Below are 21,009 nucleotides of genomic sequence, written 5' to 3' on the forward strand. Positions count from 1 at the left end.
ATGCAGCCCAGATGACTCAGATGGTCTACAAGCCAGGCTGCGCCCTCCTAGTGTTGCTTCTGGTCAGGCCAAGAGCAATACAAATGTCGTTTCTGAGCTTCTGAAAAACCGGGAACTCCTCCCAGTTTGTCGGGAAGCAAACAACCATTAGCAAATTAAGGGAGACTGGTCAAACGTTTGGGAAATGTAAATTGTTATGCTCTTGGTCAGACCAATTCTCAAAAAGATTTGAAAGTCGTTGATAATCAGGCTAATGATCTACCTCTCCTGAGAACTCATTAAAATCAGTTGCTTTTGAGCTGACTGGATAGAAAATGTGGCAAAGTTTTTATACTTCCTGAACCTGGGATGGCCACCTCTGCCAAGAAACCCTCTGTTCACTGGATGAAGGAACTGTGCAGTGTATGCAGGAGCTTTTGTCCCATCAGATCAAGGAATCCAAATTGTGTTTATCCAGTAATTTCATTATTGTCCACTGGATGGAGAAATGCAGTAATTGTTTAACAGGGACGTCTGTTCATTGGGTTGCATCTTGAGGGGAGACTTCTAGGAGGGAGGGGGGGTTATATTCATGGCTGATTTGGTTGCGTTCTGACGGGAGCTTCTTTTTGGCAGAGTTTCTACAAAATATAGAACAGATCTAATAGTGAGTCAGACTTGCTGACATGGATACAGACAAGATGTCCATTATCGTTATATTGTTCATTGGAGTATGAACTAGGAAAAAATATGCATTCTCTCTATACGCATTCTCAGTCGTATGTCCATCTGACAGAATGAGTTGGAACTTCATCATAAAAGGAAAAAAATAAAATAAAACAAAAAACTTTCAGAAACTTAAAAACCCATAATAATGTCCTTCCACACTTTTGATTGTAACGGTCCTAAGGTCCACCATCATAACAGCATGTCGGTTAGGAGACCACCAACTCCTGCAGGGCACTGACTCCTCTTGTGTGGAGCCTGAAGAAGAGCAGGCCCATATCTCCCTCAGTCTCTCTTTATCCACTATGGCTTTACTCTAGGAGTTCAAAGGTCATCACCAAGCATTCTCGTCCTCCCAGTTCAGGTCATCGCCGTCTCCCCAGCCTCCTTCAGCGTCAGCCTGCCACAGGAAAAAAAAAACCCAATATTGTTGATAAAGGAAGAACCTCCGAGAAGGAAAACTAAATCAACATGCAGTATATTGCGCTTAAATGCCCTAATCCAAAGCAACATACCAAATACTATAGTACATAATTATCTTCACAGAATTCTGATTGGACAATACATGTATAATAAATGTAATGAAATGTAAAATAAATGTATAAATGTTTCTATCAAAATAGTACTGGCAAATTCAGTTTAATCCAGTTAAAAAAAACAAAATTAACTTCATCACATTTTGATTAAATAGCTCACAACAAAATCACCATTTCACACTTTCAAATGTCTACTGTATTTCAGAAGACCCACAGACACCTCCAGAGTACAACCAAAGGCAACATGTCATCATGCATAGGCGTATCTATGACACGCTGATTTGAACCCACTATCGCGTGTCTCCAATACGCATTTCCAAGTTAAAGTGTGCTCCACAACGCCCTGTGACAGGTTAGGTTTAGGGATGGTTTTGGTTTAGGCACATATTAGGTAGATTTCGCCTAATCTTGCTGTTCTTGGCAAAAGTAAAGCAGCAGAAACATTGCTTTACTGACAGGTTAGGTTTAGGGGTGGTTTTGGTTAGGGCACAGCAAAGCATATTTGCGTTTAGTAACAGAAATGCGCTGTGACAAAACAAAATCGCCGACACGGCGGGAAAACTGCGCAAACCTCGTCACGTGTCAAAAATACATGAAAGCGCTTTACCGTTGCGTTGAGGAGCACGCTTTAAATTCAAAATGCGTCGCACCAACACGCTGAATGCACTACCGTGCCACACATACGCTAAAGCATGATGACAGCCTGCCAAAGGACAATATGGGGGCCAATCTCACCTCGCTAACATCCTCTGCTGCGAATTTGCCGGTGAGAGAGAGGGCACTGGCGTCCGTCCTGGTGTCTGTCCGTAGTAGGTCCGAGCCCAACCCAGACACCACAGGCAACCCTGTGGAGTTCTCCGTGCCGGCCTGTGCCACCCCGTGAGGATCGCTGGTCCCCGAGGAGGGGGCCGCCAGCAGGAACGCAGCCGCGGAGGACGGCAGCTGGATATCCGGCTCCATGTCAGCAAAGAAGTCCAGCTCCGGGTCCACCGCCGGCTTCTTCTTCACCATGATGGTGAACTCCTCTCCTAGTACCCCTCCCCCTCCACCAACACCAGCACCGGCACCAGCAGCTTTTGACTTGAATGTGTCGGCGATGGATTTCGCTTTAGGCTTAACTCTGTCCGCTTTATTGTCCTCCTGCACTGGCTGTTCCCAGCTGTCCCATGATGCATCTGTGCTGGGCGGAGGTGGTGAGGAAAAGGCCACTTTAGGGGCGGACGCCAACTTGAGTGCTTTGGAGCCCTGGGTCAGGCTCTGGGTCTGGCTGTGGGCTGCACCTGACTGTGGTGTCCCCCCTCTTGCTCCTGCTACTGGTACCGCTACTGGTTTCTCCCTTGGCATGGGTGGCAAGGGTGTGGTGGGCGACTGGTCGGACGTCACTTCCTCGTCCTCAAAGTCGTCCCAAGGCTCCTCTTCCGCCTCCGCCTCCACCACCTCTTCCTGCCTTTCCGGCCTTCCGACTGGCTGCCCAGGGCTGTCTGGGCCGGGTCTTATCTGGATCTGTACCGGCTGATTGGGTTTCCTCTCGCCGTCCTCTGCGTCGCTCCAATCGGGCCAGTCCTCCGGTGAGCCGTCCGGCTGGCCAAGTAGCGCGTCCCCTATAATGGCTCTCTCTGGAACAGTCTTCTCCTTCAGATCGCTGTAGCCGTTCAAGGGTAACGTCATGGCTCTGCTGAGAGCTGCAATGACACAAGCACAACTCGGTTAGAGTAGAGTAGAGTAGAGTATAATTTATTGATCCCAGGGGGAAATTAAGGTATCAAGTAGCATACATACATACATACATACATAAATACAAAAAGACATTGCCGGTATTACACACATCATTATACATATTACACATAAATTAACCATTTATAGCACACTCTTACATACATTCAAGTCCAAGGCAGGTATCTTACTCACTCACTCTCTCTCACTCACACACACACGCACGCGCACGCACGCACGCACACACACGCACACACACGCAGACAATTTCAAAGACAAAATCAAATCAATTAAACACTAAACCGCTGTAAAAAGTGAGCTAGGAATGAATGGTGTTAAAAAAAACAGGGAAAGTTAGATTCAGTTTCTTTGTGATACTGTAAGAGTCCTATCTAAAGACAATGAAGCGATGATTGGAATGGATGTGGTGTGGCCCTACCATGGCACAAATGGTAGGGCACTCATTTGCTATGCGGCCGACCCGGGTTCGATTCCCGGCCGGGGTCCTTTGCCGACCCTTCCCCATCTCTCTCTGCCCACTCACTTCCTATCACTACCTTCACTATCATGTCAAATAAGGCAATAACCCCCCCCCCAAAGGAATGGATGAGGATGAGGTGTTTTTGGTATAAAGTGCACCTGGTTCCCGTGCCGTGGAGAGTTTTTTGTCATTCCTGGCGGTCTGCAGGGCAGTCAGGGTGTCCTGCATGAGTAGGGAGTCTGTGGGGGGAGCGTGCTTAGGAGGCAGCAGGCTGGGGACCTTGGAGGGCTGACACTGCAGCGGGGTCACGATGTGGACTGGAGAGGCTGCAAACAGAAGGAAGAAGTTTGATGAGTCATATATCTGTCAGGGGCAGCCATGGCTCAATCGTTAGAGTGCTGGGATCAGAGGGTTGCAAGCTCAAATCCCACTCTTATTAGTGCCCTTGAGCAAGGCACCAGACCCCACATTGCTCTAGGGCCTGTACCTAACAATACCCTGTACCTAAATAACTGTAAGTCGCTTTGAATAAAACCGTAAACTAAGCGTCATGTAATGTAATGTAATCTGGCTGGCTGAGCAGCTGTCTGAAAACAATATGGGCATGCTCTGGACATGAACTTGTGACACTTTTAGATATTTCTCATCCAAGCATCAGTTTGTCATTGGTGCACAATGTCTGATGAGATTGACCAAAACATGAATAAATAAATATTTGTTTTAAAAACAATGTCCAGTTGCTTAGACTCTTTGGTTAACATGACCTGCACGAATGAAAATCTTCCTTGACAATTTATGCAATTGAAGTATTTAAATATTATCTTATATTTTACCAACTTGTAAAGTGCTTTGAGATCCAGGCTGTCATCATGCTATAGCGTATGTATCGCACGCTAGTGCATTCAGCGTGTTGGTGCGACGCATTTTAAAGTTAAAGCGTGCTCCTCAACGCAACGGTAAAGCGTTTTCATGCACTTTTGACACGAGACGAGGTGTGCGCAGTTTTTCCGCCGTGTCTGCGATTTTGTTTTGTCACAGCGCATTTCTGTTACTAAACGCAAATATGCTTTGCTGTGCCCTAACCAAAACCACCCCTAAACCTAACCTGTCAGTGAAGCAATGTTTCTGCTGCTTTACTTTTGCCAAGAACAGCGAGATTAGGCAAATTTCTACCTAAATTGTGCCTAAACCAAAACCTTCCCTAAACCTAACCTGTCACAGGGCGTTGTGGAGCACGCTTTAACTTGGAAATGCGTATTGGACACACGCGATAGTGGGTTCAAATCAGCGTGTCATAGATACGCCTATGCATGATGACATGTTGTGAGATCATGGTTATGGTGAAACCATACAGTAATGCAATTGGATTGAGAGTGGCTGACTGTGTACTCACTGTCGGGGGTGACGTCGGTGGATTTGCTGAAGCCGGGCGTGGTCCTCTTGAAGACTTTGGTCCTCTCCCCGCCCACCACCACCTGCGCCCCCAGCAGCGGCACCAGCACCGCCAGGCTCTGCAGCGTCATGGCAACCAGGGAGTCGTTGGTGTCCCGCATCCCACACAGCACCTGAAGACACACGAGACACATTTCATATGAAGAGCCAGGTTAGGTGGTTATCACGGACACACGAGAACATTCATATGAAGACCCAGGTTACATGGATATGGATATCACACAACCAAAGTTGTTTGTGTCCCTCATACCCAACAACACCTGAAGACACATGAGACGCATTCACATAACGACCCAGGTTACGTGGTTATCACGGATGGATACATGAGAGCATTCGCATGAAGACCCAGGTTAGACGGTTACGGATATCACACAACCAGAGTCATTTGTGTCCCGCATCCCCAACAACACCTGAACACACATGAGAACATGGATACTGACAACACCTGAACACAAGAGAGCATTTCAGTTTTGGAGGACACATGTGAGGAAGCTAATAGAGAGCTGAAGTTTCACACCTTTAGCCACGACTCATGGGATCCAAGTTTTTGACATTGTTTCTCGAAAGCATCGTTGCTTACTGTTGTCGAGAAAACCAGTCCTGATTTCTAAATAATACTGGATCAAGCATTCATTTAATGTACATTTCAGAGATCTGGGCTTAGTCCTAAACACCTGCAGCCACAGGTCAGCATTCACATTACGCTCCACCCAAAAAGGCTTCAGTGCAGCAAGAGGGCTTTGTGCCCAACCGGTGCGCTCTGTCACACCGACAAGCCTGGCTCTTTGGAGTAGTGGTCCAAACCCGCTTTTAGTACCCCAGAGTCTGAGATTGAAAGCCAGGTACGTCAGCTCTCCTCTCCTTTGCTACAGGCTTCATAGATACACGTGTAGTATGGCATGAATGCCATTTTAGTAAGCATACCGAGCATTCCACATCATGCCATGGGTTGTCAGTTGTCCTTAATTATATAGACCTTACGCTTACCATCTGATACTTGCCGCAATCAACTCCTTTACTGTCAACATATTTCACGACCAGTAAATAATCTTGCTCCATTCCGCTCAATGATCTTTGGACACACCTGAGGAAGAACACTTGAGCCTCACTGGTCCTCTGTGGCGGACTATGTTTACCTTATTTTATTACATCCGTAGTACTGTAATTAGTGCTTACTGTAAGGTTAATAATTATTTTATTCTTCTGCCATAAATAGGTAGGATGTGGTTCTTGAGCTGCTCGTGGGTGAAGTAAGGAGCGTAGATGTGGATTGTGTGTGTGTGTGTGTGTGTGTGTGTGTGTGTGTGTGTGTGTGTGTGTGTGTGTGTGTGTGTGTGTGTGTGTGTGTGTGTGTGTGTGTGTGTCCTACCTGAGGTAGGATGTGGTTCTTGAGTTGCTCGTGGGTGAAGTAAGGGGCGTAGATGTGAATGTGCAGCAGCAGCACCATCCTGACGTGCTCCTCGTTCACCTTGAAGAGCTTCAGCAGCTGAGGCACCACGTGCTTCTGGTACAGCGTCTCCGACAGCAAGCACTCCTCAACGTCTACACAATCTGGAACACACAGACACACACACAGACACACACACACACACACACACACACACACACACACACACACACACACAGACACACACACAGACACACACAGACACACACACACACACACACACACACCAGGTACAGAGTTTTAGTACGGGAACCTCCCTTTCACTAACCATTGAACTTTGGGTTTTTTTTCACACAGCTCAGCTGGCAGGTGTGTAGGAGATGGCCCATGGGTCACTCACCAGACAATTTGAAAAACCTGAATGTGACACCACCTTGCTCAAATATTCACCTGGTACTATGGCCATACGCTTAGCTCTCCGCAGGCGTGACTTTATTATAAGTCTAAACCACCCATATCCACGAGTAGGTCTCAAAACTGAGCAGAAAACATGTGGATCTGCCAGATTACCCTTTCACAGGACCTCATGAAAATAGCCGTTTTATAGTCATTTGATTAAGAAATAAAAAAGTGCTAAAGTAGCTATATAAAATGGTCTTTGATGTACCTACATCTCTTGAGGCCAACGTTTTGTGGAAAGTGTAAGTATTTTTTTTAGACACCCAGTTATAATAATAACCAGAGGGTGGTGCAAAAAAGGTTGCTCCTTCTAAGGAGGAAAAAAAGAAAAAGAAAATGTTGGATCCCCAAGTTATTTCCTAATCTTCTGTGATGCCCCCTTTAGCTGTGCCTCTGCTGATTAGAGACAGCACTGGTATGCAAGACTACTAGGCATAGTGCAGGGGGTTCCCAACCTATTCCAACTCTTCAGGGTCCACCTCTGACCCAATAAACAATACAACTCTAATAAATAATCAACACACACATATTATTTACATTTTTAGAAAATGCCCACAGCTTTGAGAATCAATGATCTACGTAGTGGGTTCATATTTCCCTTTCCCTAAACATCAAGTGAGGGCAACCCTTTTAAAAAACAATACCTTTCTTTTTGCCTAGATGCTGAACTTGTTTTAAAATGTAGATTATGTAATCGGATTCTGAGGTGTGAATTTTAAGTTTTGCTAAATCTTCATTTCATTGCTGTTAAAATAAACATGTAGCAAAATAACCTATAACTTGCAGAGCATACAGTGCTGTTCTCTGTGTTTGGTTATGCAGTCTGGCCTGCCCCACTGTCCGCCTCATAGTATGGAAGTGGGTTACACCAGCTAGAAGCTATAATCTTCTTTCAGCCAATTATGCTAAGAGATTGTAGCTGACAGTGTGGCTGTCAGACTTAAGAGCAATGGGACAGACAAGACCAGTAACTAACTGTCAGTATCTGATCACACTACACTACAGTACTTACCAATTATACTAAATACTAAAGTATAGCAGCCAGCTAAAAATAGACACTGAGAGAAAAGCCTGAGATTTTTTTTTTTTGAGATATGCCTGAAAGGAAAGTATTCACATGACCCTGTCAAACATGTTTTAGGTACAATAGTTGTCAACCGTCCCTTCAGGCCTTTTCAGACAAAATAGAAAAAAACCCACTCATGTTCCCTCTACTACTAAAGGGTTTGGCTCAAGGTGGGGATATGTGAGCCAATGAGCAGAGTTACATGCACAGAGAATTCCGGTTTCGAACGGAATATTGTCAGTGTTCAGTTCCGGAATATTCCATTTACATGAGTGAAACAGCATTCTGCAACCAGAATATTCCCAAACACAGCCATATTCGGAATGGATAAAGAGTTTACAGTGTGCAGATAGATAAAGCGGTTACAGAGTAAAGTTTCTTGTGCGCAAACCATAAACTGCCATCCTTCCATTTATAATCTGAATACTCCTCAAATGTCCTGTGCTCACTGTACAGTAGGTTTGTAATTGATCATCTTTCTTAAGTCGGAAGTGTCCCAAAGCAGGGAAACTTGACGTACGCGTACACAGACAGACAGGCAGACAGGCAGGCAGACAGACAGACAGACAGAAAGACAGACCGACCCCTACCCCTACCCCTACCTTTCTTGGGTCGCAGCAGGTGTGGTAGGAAGCTCTTAACAGCGGTGGGCTCGGCGAACACCAGAGTGTTGAGCAGCTGAGGAACCAGACGAGAGGCTAGCAACTCCTGAGGGAGCCCCTGCACTCGGTCCAGCAAGAACCTGCACACACGCACACATAAAGAACCAAATATACACTCTCTCTGGATCACAGACCCCACTACAATTACTGCCGAATGGGACACACACACACACACACACACACACACACACACACACGCACGCACGCACGCACGCACGCAGGCACACACAGGTCGTCATGCTTCCCATCCTTTGTTGCTATGGGAATCACAGTATGGCAACAGGTTTCATTTAGGTATGCTTTGTCTCTCTCACTCTGTCTTTCTCTCACATACTTACTTGAAAAACTCATTTTTCTCCTCTTCAGTTTTCAACGTCAGGCTCTTCAGAAAATTGGTGATGTCCAGGAAGTCATTCCTGTTAATGTTGAACAAACAAAATTGTTGACATCCAAAATTGTTAGAATATTAGCCAAATTGGCTAGTGATGAAAAAAGTTAATTTATACTATGTATTAGCGATACTCTGCCATTTACCATACACAGTCCTTAAAATAACTAATTACAAGTAGCAGTGAAAAGTTGAGTCCAGACCGTCACCCACCTGAAGAAGTCGTGTGTGAGCAGCGAGCTGAGGGGGGGTCTCTTGTCGGGGTCGGGGGACAGCAGACTGGCCTGCAGCGTGGTCCTCAGACTGTCAGACACCTCCTCAGACACTAGAGGACAGGGGAGGAGAGAAACTCAAGATTTAAAACTTCAAGATTTAACACTTTAAAAACCATATCCTCAGACTGTAGAGCACAGGAGAGGAGAGGGGACAGGAGTCAAGATCACTTCAACAACCGTATCCTCAGACACTAGAGGACAAGAGGGGGGAGGAGAGGAGAGGGGACAAGATCACCTGGCCCAGCTGTGGCTCAATCGGCTGGGCACAGCACAACTGCTACACCGGCGACCCGGGTTCAATTCCGACCAGAGGTCATTTGCCGAATCTTCCCCATCTCTCTCCCCACTCGTTTGCCGTCACCTCTCTAACTGTCTTGTCACAAATAAAGGTACAAAACCCACCAAAAAAACCTGTATCCTCAGATCTAGAGGACCAGAGAGGGGACAGGAGAGGGGACATGAGTCAAGTCAAGTCTAGTATATCTGTAGATCAGATACTTAAGGACAGGGGAGCAGAGATGTTGATTGAGATGGATCCTCACATTATTCTTAAGAAAGTTTAGCCAGACAAGGAGAAGAGTGGTTCACCATACATCAAGGATCCCTCGGGATTGCATAGAGCTGACATACTGTACACTGTTGCACACTTGAAAACTAATCTCCATGTCTCCAGCATCACGCAGCCACTTACACACACACTCACGCAGTCAGGAGGCATGGGAGAAGGGGGAAGCGGAGAGAGGGGGAGAGGGCAACCTGTGACCTCATCATAGGGCGATCGTTAAGAAACACAGAACATGGATAGGAGCGAGATAGGGAGATGGGGAGTGATGCAGTCAGGGACATTTGCAGAGGGAGAGGAGGGTGAACCACAGCGGGAAGAGGAGATGGACGAGAGGAACATTTAGAGAAGGGTAGATGGCGAGATGTGAAGATTTATGAGGAAATGGAGATGGGGAGAGAGAGAGAGAGAGAGAGAGAGAGAGAGAGAGAGACAGAGACAGAGACAGAGAGAGAGACAGAGACAGAGACAGAGACAGAGAAAGACAGACATGAGATGGGGAGTAGAGATGGAGGAGAGGGAGAGATGCAATGATGGAAATGATCCACAGGGGATATGCACGAGGAGGATGGAGACGGAAGCATCAAAGGCGACAGAAATAGCAAACAGAAAACAGTGTAAGAGGGTAGTCAAAATGAATATTATACAACACATTTTTGACAAATGAACACACTAGATTAAATTGGGCCACTCTCATAACAGATTATTTTACTCATTTTACTCTTTTTTACTGTACTGTCTTTTACCTATACCTCCACTTCTTATATTCTGTCCATAGCACCAATAAAAAATAAAGCAATTCTACACTGTATTGCTTTTCTCTATGTCGTTGCTGGCTCTTTGCTGTGGGTACTACTCACCATGTCAGGCATTAACCCATTAATGCCTGATGTTGCGTTGCGCATTACGCAACATTCAGGATCATGAGATTTGAGACAACTTTGTTAAAAATCTCTGTTTGTTTGAGATGAATGAACATATTCTAATGAAAGATGAGGGTCTTAGCGTTAAAATGCCACTGTGCACAGTGCATATTTTTATGTGCTTCAGAAGCTGAGATATTTAGGTTTTTATAGTCTGAGGGCAACTTTTCTTAAAAAGGGCTCAGGCATTCAGCACCCTTTTTTGCAGGTGCCTTAGGCGTCAATGAGTTAAGGCACTGAAGATAGCTTGAGGGCCCAAACACGTTTGTTGTGGACAAGGTGGTTTGATAAATAATACTGAGACTGAGCTGGCGAGTGCGGTTTTCTACACTTACAAGTTTAACCCATTTTGTCCAAAGCCCTTTTTGGGAAAGGGTGCACTCTGCCTATTAAATCCTAAATATCTCAGCCTCCGAAGCACATACAAACATGAAATAAGTTGCATTTAAAAGCTAGGACCCTCGTTTTGCATTAGAATGTGTTCATTCAGCTCTAACATACCCACATTTTTCATAAAAACCCTCAAATCTCAAGAGCCTGAATGTAGCGTATATGTGCATCCAAGCTAAAATGGGTTAATAAATAATAATCTAGGTACACTGAGATGACCCGAGCACCTTACAAGGGTTAACTCACCATATCCACTGAGCAGTGGCAACAGAGTCTCCAGCACCACCCCGAAGGAGAACGCGTCTCGAGCGTGAGCGTGCTGATCCGGCAGAGCCTTGAAACCCTCCACCTTCACAGAAACAGAAACAGAAAGACATGAAGAAAGTTGAATTGCATGCAAAGGTGTTCATTGAGTTACTGGGAGATGAGGCACTTCTGGATTGCGAAATTTGTGCTCACAGTTCAGGACTGTAGACAGTAGGAGACAAGTTGGTTCACTTTGGAGAGACTGGACCAAGGATGACAGGAGCACACAGGATACGTTTTTCAGTTATTTTATTGTGGTGCAAGCATGACTAACGTTTCGACATAGTGCATCTACTTCAGAGTCAAGAAGACGCACTGTGTCGAAACGTTAGTCATGCTTGCACCACACTAAAATAACTGAAAAACGTATCCTGTGTGCTCCAGTCATCCTTGGCCCAGTCTCTCTGAAGTGAACCAACATTGTTTCCTACTGCAATCAAACTGGCCCTTACCGTCTCCTCAGGGGGTATAGCACTGCTCTCCCGCACCGCCTGAATGCTGCTGAGGAACTAGGGAGGCAGAGGAAGACACAGGACACTATGTTAGTAGAGTAGAGTGAACTTAAGAGGTTAGTTGTAAAACGGCAAGATTGTATGGAGCAAATATTGCAAAAAAGCAGGCATCTTGAATGACAACTGATTTCAAACGGTCAGCATCAGGACAAAGAAACTGATCAGATAAATCGATGTTGTGCGATACACTGAAAGAAAACATACTGTGATCTTCCGACCCTAGCTCTGGGACACTGACTGTACCTGATGTTACTGATGTAACTGAGCAGTTAGAGAGCGGATAACACGTGTAATTCATAGCTCTAAGGCAGGGATGTCAAACTCAGGCCCGGGGGCCAAATTTGGCCCGCGGAGCCATTTTATTTGGCCCACCAGATCATTTCAAATACAGTTGCCCCACTATTAATATGTAGCGTAATAATACTTGACCATGATATTGAACGTGTCACAGGAATATGAGACCAGGGCAGGACAGTGAAAAAGCCAAAAATTAGGCAAAAGAATATGTGCAGGCACATTTGATCTATAATGGGACTCTGTTTGTGGAATTTGAATGAGTATTAAGTGTGTGTATGCAAAATTTTTAAAAATTAAACATTGAGTTTGGCCCTCTACTTTGCTACAGGTTTTGATTTTGGCCCTCGGCCAATTTGAGTTTGACACCCCTGCTCTAAGGTCTCTTCATCACCTACAGTTAGTCACTTGCAGACCCAAAGACACTAGAAACTTTAAGTGTGTGTACCCACCAGTGGGTTCCCACTGCCCAGATTTGTTTGTCATGACTGACAATGACGTATATCACCATCATGATCTGCATCTTCTAAACTATATGCGTCTTTATTCAAAAGCCAATCCACTTTCTGTGCTGTTAACAGCCTACCCACCAGCTATTTTTTGACATGAGGACCTGACAGCCTGTCCATCATCAGTATCTTGAAAACATCAAGAACCTTCCTCATATCCCCGTGGCCAGGGTGTTATAAAAAAAGCACTTTTCATACCAACTAAAATAGATACACCACTTAGTTATCGCAACCACATAACATGGATGAATGTACGCAAGTGCATGCTATATGTTCAATATGTCGTGCAAACGTTGCAATGTACATTATGTTCTGTGTACATGTGTGTTCGGGTGAATGACGTTTTTTTGGGGATCTTATGTCAGGTGGTACAACCACAGCTAATGCCCATCAATTAAATAGTAACAATAAGAAATGTACTGCAATGAATATGCTTCTTACATAATCCACTAAAAACAAAAACAAAACTCATTTAATCCATACAATAGTTGCATTAGCTGTGGCTGAATCACCCTGACGTGTGCTACTACTAAAACATCATTAAGTCTACTCTAGCCCTACCGTAGTAGCCTGGCGAGCAAAATGCAAATTGGAGCAAATTCGATTTGCGGTGGCTAGGGGGCGTCTAGATTTCTAGGCTACTACCGTAGCCTAACGGTAGGTCACTCGTCTACTATGCGGCCGACCTGAGAGAGAAAGATCTGATCTTTCCCTTCAACATTAACCTCCCCTTGGCCAAGCATGACCCAAAGGGACATCTGGACGCCCAATATGCCCAGTTTCACTGGTGAATGGGTTCTTTCTAAGATCTTAACTCCCTTCCTCCCTTGCTCCCTCGCCTGCTTAAAGCCTCGTGATGACGTCACTGACGACAGAAATGTATTTCAATATGTCGCAAAAGGCAATTCTAATGTCATTTAATGTCTCATTTGCAATCAGGGTGATGAATGACAAATTGTCCCCCTAAAAGTTGTGGTAACACTTTATTTTAGGGATACATCTATTAGCACTAATACATACAATATTAATGCCTGTGTAAGTAACTTGTAAGGCATGTACTAAGCAAAATAAGACAGTTGTTAAGCATGTATTCACAAATGTCTTGCCCAATTAGGGATTTATTACCAATATAACCTTAGTAAGGACCTAGTAGACCTAGATTTCTATTTATGAGTAAGCAGTAAGGGCCAGAATAATGTGTATAAGCTCCTGGTACATTGTGTGAACAAACCCTGAACAGTGTGAAAACAGATGTGGAATAAGGGTCCCTATTCTAAAGTGATGCATTGCTCAGCCCAGATGGCCTAGGGCCCCCGCACTACCTAGGGCCCCCACACTACCAAGGGACCCCACACTACCAAGGGACCCCACTCTACCCACACTCTGCCCCCGGGAGGAAAAGTGTAAGAATGTTACTGAACTTGCATTAGTCTCATCAGGTACATTGATCTCACTTGTTCTACTCAAGATATTAGAGGGTAATTGGAAGCAATATATAGCAAGGATTGGACGTAAACTTCTCAATGACGGTGGGTGGTGAGATGTCATTTTTTCATACACCAATTAGTTTTAATTGTAAAAACCCTACAATAAATGCAGAATATAACGATGAGTAATAGTTTGGAAGCGAAACTAAGCTATTCCTTTGTGATAAATAAGTTAATGTTTGAGAAACTTAGCTCCAAGAAGTGCAGTGCATGATGGGTACGCCCTTAGTAAGAAATGCAATGCATGGCCAATGCAGCAATGATAATATTTCTGTTGTTACGTACATGGCAAATTGTTTGGATAGCATCTAAATTTCACGAGTGAGGGGAGGAGCTAAGAACGTAGGCTCAGAGCTGGGTAGGTTGTCTGTTGGCCTAGATTGCGTACCCATCATGCACTGCACTTCTTGAAGCTAATATTCTCAAACATTAACTTAATTATCACAAAAGAATAGATTAGTTTTGCTTCAAAACTATTATTCTAATGTTCTGCATTTTTTTGGGGGGTTTTTACAATTTAAACTAAATGGTTCATGAAAAAAATTACATCTCACCAACCCACCGCCATCGAGAAGTGTACGTTCAATCCTTGCTATATAAAGGCTCCTGTTACCTTCCTCACAAAGTTGTGAAAAAGAGGAAACTAGATGACTCAGTTGAATAATTAGTAATAATTTAATATACCCTTACAGTTTGTCGATTGTGGGGGCTAGGTAGCGCGGGCCTGGGTGGTGTGGGGGCCCTAGGTAACGAGGGGGACTTTGGTAGTGCGGAGGCCCTGAGCCATCTGGGCTGATCAATGCATCACTTTAGAATAGGGACCCTTATTCCGCATCTGTTTTCACACTGTTCAGGGTTTGTTCACACAGTGTGTCGGGAGCTTATACACATTGAATTCTGCCACTTACTACTTACTAATAAATAGAAATATAGGCTTACTTGTCCTTACTAAGGTTATATTAGTAATAAATCCCTAATTGGGCATGAACAAGACATTTGTGAATACATGCTTAACAACTGTCTTATTTTGCTTAGTACATGCCTTACAAGTTACTTACACAGGCATTAATATTGTATGTATTAGGGCTAATAGATGTATCCCTAAAATAAAGTGTTACCAAAGTGGTTGTAGCTAGGCTGACAGCAGACAAACTTTACTGTTTTTTCTGTCAGCGAAATGCGGCGAGGCCACAAACACAGATCAAGGACAGGAGTCTGTATATTAGTAAGAACCCAACGACTGATGGGTGAACAGTAGGGCTGTAACGATACACTCAACTCAGGATTTGGTCCGTATCACGATTTTTGTCCTACGGTTCGATACACCCCACGATTTCACATTTCCCAATGTTAAATAAAATAAAATAAAATTATGAATAAAACTATGACAGATTGTAGGTAGAATAGGTAACAAGAGGCTACAAATAATTGTAAAAAGTTTAAACATAATGAAGATGATGATTTGAAGCTTGGAGCACCATCACTGCATATCATGTGGTAGTTTTCTGGACTGATGGGTGTCAAAACTTTGAAGGGTGCATCACAATACGGCCTCCTTGTATCACGATACAGTATCGGGAGTCCGTGTATCACAGTTTCTCGGTTCGATACAATATCATTACAGCCCTAGTGAACAGGAGACTTAAAACAAAAATACTGGATAAGAGGAAGATAACGCAAACCACGCCCACTCAATGCAAACGCGTGGGCTCAAGTTGGGTCTCCTAAGGGGGCGTTGTCCCCTCCTTCTTCTTCTATTTTTGAGGTGTTTGCTCAAGACGTGCGCTACCGCCATCTACAGCGCTAAGGGGACTTGATTTATTCTCAACCTCAGGACTCCGAAGGTCTCCTAACCGAAGGTCTCCTAAAGGGGCGTTCACCCGACATAAAGTGGATACCGGAAAAGAAACAAAATGACGCTTCTTGGTTAGATCCAGTTTCTTTGCTTAAAAGCAGAACACCTCTGACTCACCTCTGGCGTGGCCTCTGAGAACTTGCAGACGGCCTCCATGCCCCCCAGCTTCCAGTGGCCATCCTCGCTCACAAAGATGGAGGACACGCACACGTTGTTGTGGCTCGACTTGCCCTGAAGACACACAGAACAAAAAGAAAAGGTTAAGTTCCATGGAATACTCTGTAGCGCTGCTAAAGTGCACGTTACAGCAGAAGTGATGCCGTAGTGCCGTGGTTCCCAACCTTTTTTTAAGAAACACAAGCCTCCCAACGCCCCCCTCATCATAAGCCTGACAACGCCCCCATAGTATTAAAAAATTAAACTGTCTAATGCCCCCCAATGGCAACTAAGCACCCCCTCTCACCTGTATCCTTCTCAATGCCCCCAAGGGGGCTGTACCGGAGGCACTCAAGGTTGCAATTTTTTTCTTTTTTATTTGGCTACAATGCTATACAATATACAATAATAAAAAAGACAAAAATGAAACCTTGAGTGCCTCAGCATCTGTCTTCCTGGACCAAGTTTGAGAGCCCCTACACTGATGAGCACCAAGGAAAAAAGGTGAAGACCCAGAAGCACTCCAATTACCTGCTTGTGTTTGACAATTGGGGTAGTTTGGTTCTGGGGGGGGGGGGGGGGGGGAGAGAATAATGCGGACAGACAACAATCAAGCGTGAGTGAAGGCTAACTGGAAACGACGGTAATCAAACATTTCAAACAAGTGATTTAGGGTTAAGTTTAGGGTTAAGGTTAAGTTTAGGGTTAAGGTTAGGGACAATGTTGGAGGAAGCGACAGATGGCATGAAGCTGACACAACGACAGCGCTCCCCTCCCGGAATGCACGCTGCTCGGGTGGTCTCTCTCTCTCACTCGCTCGCTCTCTCTCGCCCTCTCTCTCACCCACTCTCGACAACAGCGCGCGTTGCCCAACCATGAAAAACGAGGCTATATCGTAGCGGCACCATGAAGCATACAGTTGATTTTCCGCGAGACTGGGCTTCTGTATCTCAGTGTGCATACCTGTGAATATCTCAGTGTTGGTTAGTGTGTGTGTGTGTGTGTGTGTGTGTGTGTGTGTGTGTGTGTGTGTGTGTGTGTGTGTGTGTGTGTCCGGTCGTGCAGGAAGACCAGTGCCTGTAGCAGGTCGTAGGTGCATATCTGTGTGTGTGTGTGTGTGTGTGTGTGTGTGTGTGTGTGTGTGTGTGTGTGTGTGTGTGTGTGTGTGTGTGTGTGTGTGTGTGTGTGTGTGTGTGTGTCCGTGAGCATGTACCCGGTCGTGCAGGAAGACCAGTGCCTGTAGCAGGTCGTAGGTGTGTGTGTGTGTGTGTGTGTGTGTGTGTGTGTGTGTGTGTGTGTCCGTGAGCATGTACCCGGTCGTGCAGGAAGACCAGTGCCTGGAGCAAGTCGTAGGTGCCTGCGCAGATCTCCTCGGGGCTCAGCTCGTCCAGCAGCATCTCCAGCGGCTGCACGCGCTCCGTCACCAGGTGCACGCCCCCGTTCTGCACCGAGCACGACAGGAAGCGGAGCAGACACGGGTGCCGCAACGTCTTCAGGTGCTGAACCGCGGGAGGGGACGACAAGAAGACAGTGATATGAGAAACCAATGGATGGACGATTGTATGAAATGTTCATGCAACAGCGTTCATGTGATGTAAATGCATCAGACACTGCGTCTGTAAACATCATCAGACTTATACACAAAGAGAGTGCTATCTAGGACCCATAATATTCTCAAAGACCAGTCACACCCAGGATATGGACTATTTAAAAAACTGAGATCTGGAAGGCGACTGTGCTGTCAGAGCTAGAACTGAGAGACTGAGAAAGAGCTTTTTTTCCTCATGCCATTTGCTTACTGAATTCCTCCTAATTACTTTGATTGAACACACACACACACACACACACACACACACACACACACACACACACACACACACACACACACACACACACACACACACCTTTTATTTTTATTTTATTTCTTCTTCACCCTTCTTCTGCACACTTGTTTTGCAACGGCCACGCATTTCATTACAAGTGACACGAAAGTGTCTCTATGTACATGACAAATAAATATCCTTGAATCCTTGAGGTGCTGCACATCAGAGTATGACATGGCAGCAATGGGGAAAATCATGTGGATGACTGACATGAAGAGATGAAAGGTTCATGCAATTTAAATACACCAAACACTGTGTCTGCAAACATCTTCAGATACTGCACAAGATTAGTCTATGAGTAACAGCAGAAAATGGGAAACATATGGATGGTATGGACACTGAAATGTTCTCACAAAGAATTCAAATTTGCAAAAATGAACAGCGCTACAAGTAGATAAGTGGCAAGTAGTCAGTTTGGTAGAGTTAAATGGTGTTCAGACTCATAGTCAGTCCAGTGTCTGATATCTGCGGCAGTACCTTTGCAGCCTTTCTAACTTTGTCCTCGTTGCCTTGTTTATGAACGAACACGGAGGCAGGCTTGCCGTCCTGGAGGATGGCGGAGTACATGGTGAGACCGGAGGGTAGTGTCAGCAGCGGCTCCTCCAAGACCACACTCCGCAGGGCACTGTTCTCAGCGCCCATGGCTAATGAAGAAGAAAAAGAAGAAGAGAACCATCATGTTCTGTCAGACATTGCTAGGACATCGCGTTTGACAGCATGTCAGCGTTCATTCGTTTGGACGAGCCCTATTCAGGAATCGGATGACAACAAGCACACAGGGCATGCCAGAGAGGGGTGTGTTCCGTCCATGATCTGAGCAGAACCGTACAAAAAATATTGCACAAGCATATGTCATCTAGCATGATAATAGCGTTTTCCTTTAGTAAATATTAGTGGAGTGTTGTGTGAAAACTGAGTTTTGTTGTGCCTGTTAAGAGGATCTGCTTATGTTAAGTGACATCAAGTCATATGTGGTTCCAGTTCTGACAAACCAACACTGAAATTACCTGTTCAACGGTGATACTTGGCAAGGAATGGAATGCTAACGCTAGCTAGCACAGCTAGCTCGCTAGGAAGTTATCCATGCAATTGCAACATTGGTACAGCAGCAGCACCGTTGACGTCCTGAAACGAAGACACGTTGACTCATGGCACTTGGGTTTTAGGGTTAACCGACGCCGCCATTGTAATCAAGTGCAACCGTTTCACTTATTTTAATCGTTTTTCTTTAGACAGATGATCTGAAAACAAGAAATTGGCCACGCACAAATGTTCTGCTTCCTGCTCTCCCCAATTGTAAACACCGGTCCTTCCTGTTCTGAATTTGGAAGTCACCATTCTGAACATTGAAAAGAGCAGGGTATTTACCGATCGTAATGTGAGTTCAAATCTATCTTGCCACATCATCATCACGAATGTATTCGATCTGTGGTAAATTAATACTGTGTAAATAAATTTCTGTTAACATTAGTTCTATGATCATGAATTTTGATATCGCTATGATGTATTTTGTGATAACTTGATCACTACGAATGTGTGTAATGGGCTGGACCATGGTGGGGTGAGAAAACGCAGGTAATCATAGCATATAAGCGAGCAACATGAAAAGTCATTGGGTTAAATGGAATTGATATCACTGATATTGGGTCTTTGGAAGCATTCATTGAAATGATGGCGAGCAAGTAAGAACACTAGCCTAAGAATTGTGTTGAAAAAAAAAAAACATTTAAAATCTTAATCAATTAGCCTAGGTCCATTTTTAATGATGGCTGGCCTATGGAAAATGTAGGCCTAGGTATAAAATCTTTTGATTGACCTGCCATCAAGTTTCCTTCTGGTGTTGATTAAACAAGATAATAACAAACCAATGAATCTTGACTGGTTTATTATTTTATTTGTCCTTTTTATTATTATTAAAGTAGCTACCAAATGCCATGACACACAAGACCTATCCATCTCCCAAGGCGTGAGTAGAAAGCTGTGACACTCAGCGTGTTTGTTGGTTCCCATAAACACCCACACAAATGATTACATGATCCAAAATACTCTCTGTTCTAAAAACTTTAAATGTTTTTTTGGGTTGTTTTTTTTTTTTTTACCTTAAAAATACAGTACCACCATTGCCATTAGTCAGTGTGTCTGAATGTCTCAAAAACATTTACTCTCCAAATTGCCCACAGAATGACAGGGCAGACTTGAACACAAACAGTGACATTCAAGAAAGGATCGGGGGTTCATGTTAGTTATTGTTTGTAGGTCATGGTCATGTTAGTTATTGTTTGTAGGCCCCAACTCTGAACACTGCATGTAAATGTCATGCAGATATATAGTTGAAGCTACAGGGGGTATAATGGGCCCTATTTATTTATCTGACCAGGTTGTTCAATTTTTTAATCTCAAAGTGGACTTTCGCTTGCGCTTTCACTTTCACAAGAATCACAATCATACAGAGATTATCAACCTTAACCCCTAGGACAGGGCTATTCAAATGGCAGCCCTGGGGCCAGATGTGGCCCTTGGAAGGCAAGGTTCTGGCCCCTGCAGTTTGTCAGAACAATTTGAAAACAAATACAGTTAGGGCCAGAAATATTTGGACAGCAACAAAATCATCATCCTTTTCCACCCTATACCCCACCACAATGGATTTGAAATAAAACAAACAAGCTGTGCATTAACTGTAGAATCTCAGCGTTAATGTGAGGGTGTTAAAATCCATATCGCATAAACAGGAAAGAAATAGCGACGTTTTTTGTGTATGTTGCCCAATTTTCAAGGGATCAAAAGTAATTGGACAGTGGGCTTCTCAGCTATTTTCCAGTCAGATGTGTGTTATTCCCTTACTACACCATCACCAAGATGTCAATACAAGGTCTTAGAGTTCATTTGAAGTGTTCCATTTGCATTTCCATATATTTTTACGGAATATCCATGAGATCCAAAGTCCACCTGTCACCATCAGTGATGCAAGCCATCATAAGGTTGAAAAAAATCAAAACAAACCCATTTGA

The 21,009-nt window shown here is 44.4% G+C and overlaps 1 protein-coding gene across 1 annotated transcript in view; it reads right to left on the reverse strand.

The window, feature by feature from the left end:
- Positions 1 to 19,336, reverse strand: part of scyl3 (SCY1-like, kinase-like 3) — a 19,877-nt gene extending 541 nt beyond the window's left edge. The window contains exons 1-14 of the mRNA XM_063201027.1: positions 19,009 to 19,336; positions 18,479 to 18,645; positions 17,432 to 17,617; positions 16,080 to 16,193; positions 11,758 to 11,814; positions 11,246 to 11,348; positions 9,063 to 9,174; positions 8,800 to 8,877; positions 8,402 to 8,541; positions 6,257 to 6,438; positions 4,829 to 5,000; positions 3,594 to 3,761; positions 1,977 to 2,923; positions 1 to 1,105 (exon numbers count right to left, since the gene is read on the reverse strand). The exon at positions 1 to 1,105 is cut by the window's left edge and continues 541 nt beyond it. Coding sequence (XP_063057097.1) covers positions 1,040 to 1,105; positions 1,977 to 2,923; positions 3,594 to 3,761; positions 4,829 to 5,000; positions 6,257 to 6,438; positions 8,402 to 8,541; positions 8,800 to 8,877; positions 9,063 to 9,174; positions 11,246 to 11,348; positions 11,758 to 11,814; positions 16,080 to 16,193; positions 17,432 to 17,617; positions 18,479 to 18,643 — 2,490 coding nt within the window. The 5' untranslated portion in view covers positions 18,644 to 18,645; positions 19,009 to 19,336 and the 3' untranslated portion in view covers positions 1 to 1,039. The remainder of the gene's footprint in view (positions 1,106 to 1,976; positions 2,924 to 3,593; positions 3,762 to 4,828; positions 5,001 to 6,256; positions 6,439 to 8,401; positions 8,542 to 8,799; positions 8,878 to 9,062; positions 9,175 to 11,245; positions 11,349 to 11,757; positions 11,815 to 16,079; positions 16,194 to 17,431; positions 17,618 to 18,478; positions 18,646 to 19,008) is intronic.
- Between the last annotated feature and the right edge of the window lie 1,673 nt (positions 19,337 to 21,009).

This window comes from Engraulis encrasicolus, chromosome 6 (genome assembly GCF_034702125.1).
Source record: "Engraulis encrasicolus isolate BLACKSEA-1 chromosome 6, IST_EnEncr_1.0, whole genome shotgun sequence".
Taxonomy (NCBI): domain Eukaryota; kingdom Metazoa; phylum Chordata; class Actinopteri; order Clupeiformes; family Engraulidae; genus Engraulis; species Engraulis encrasicolus.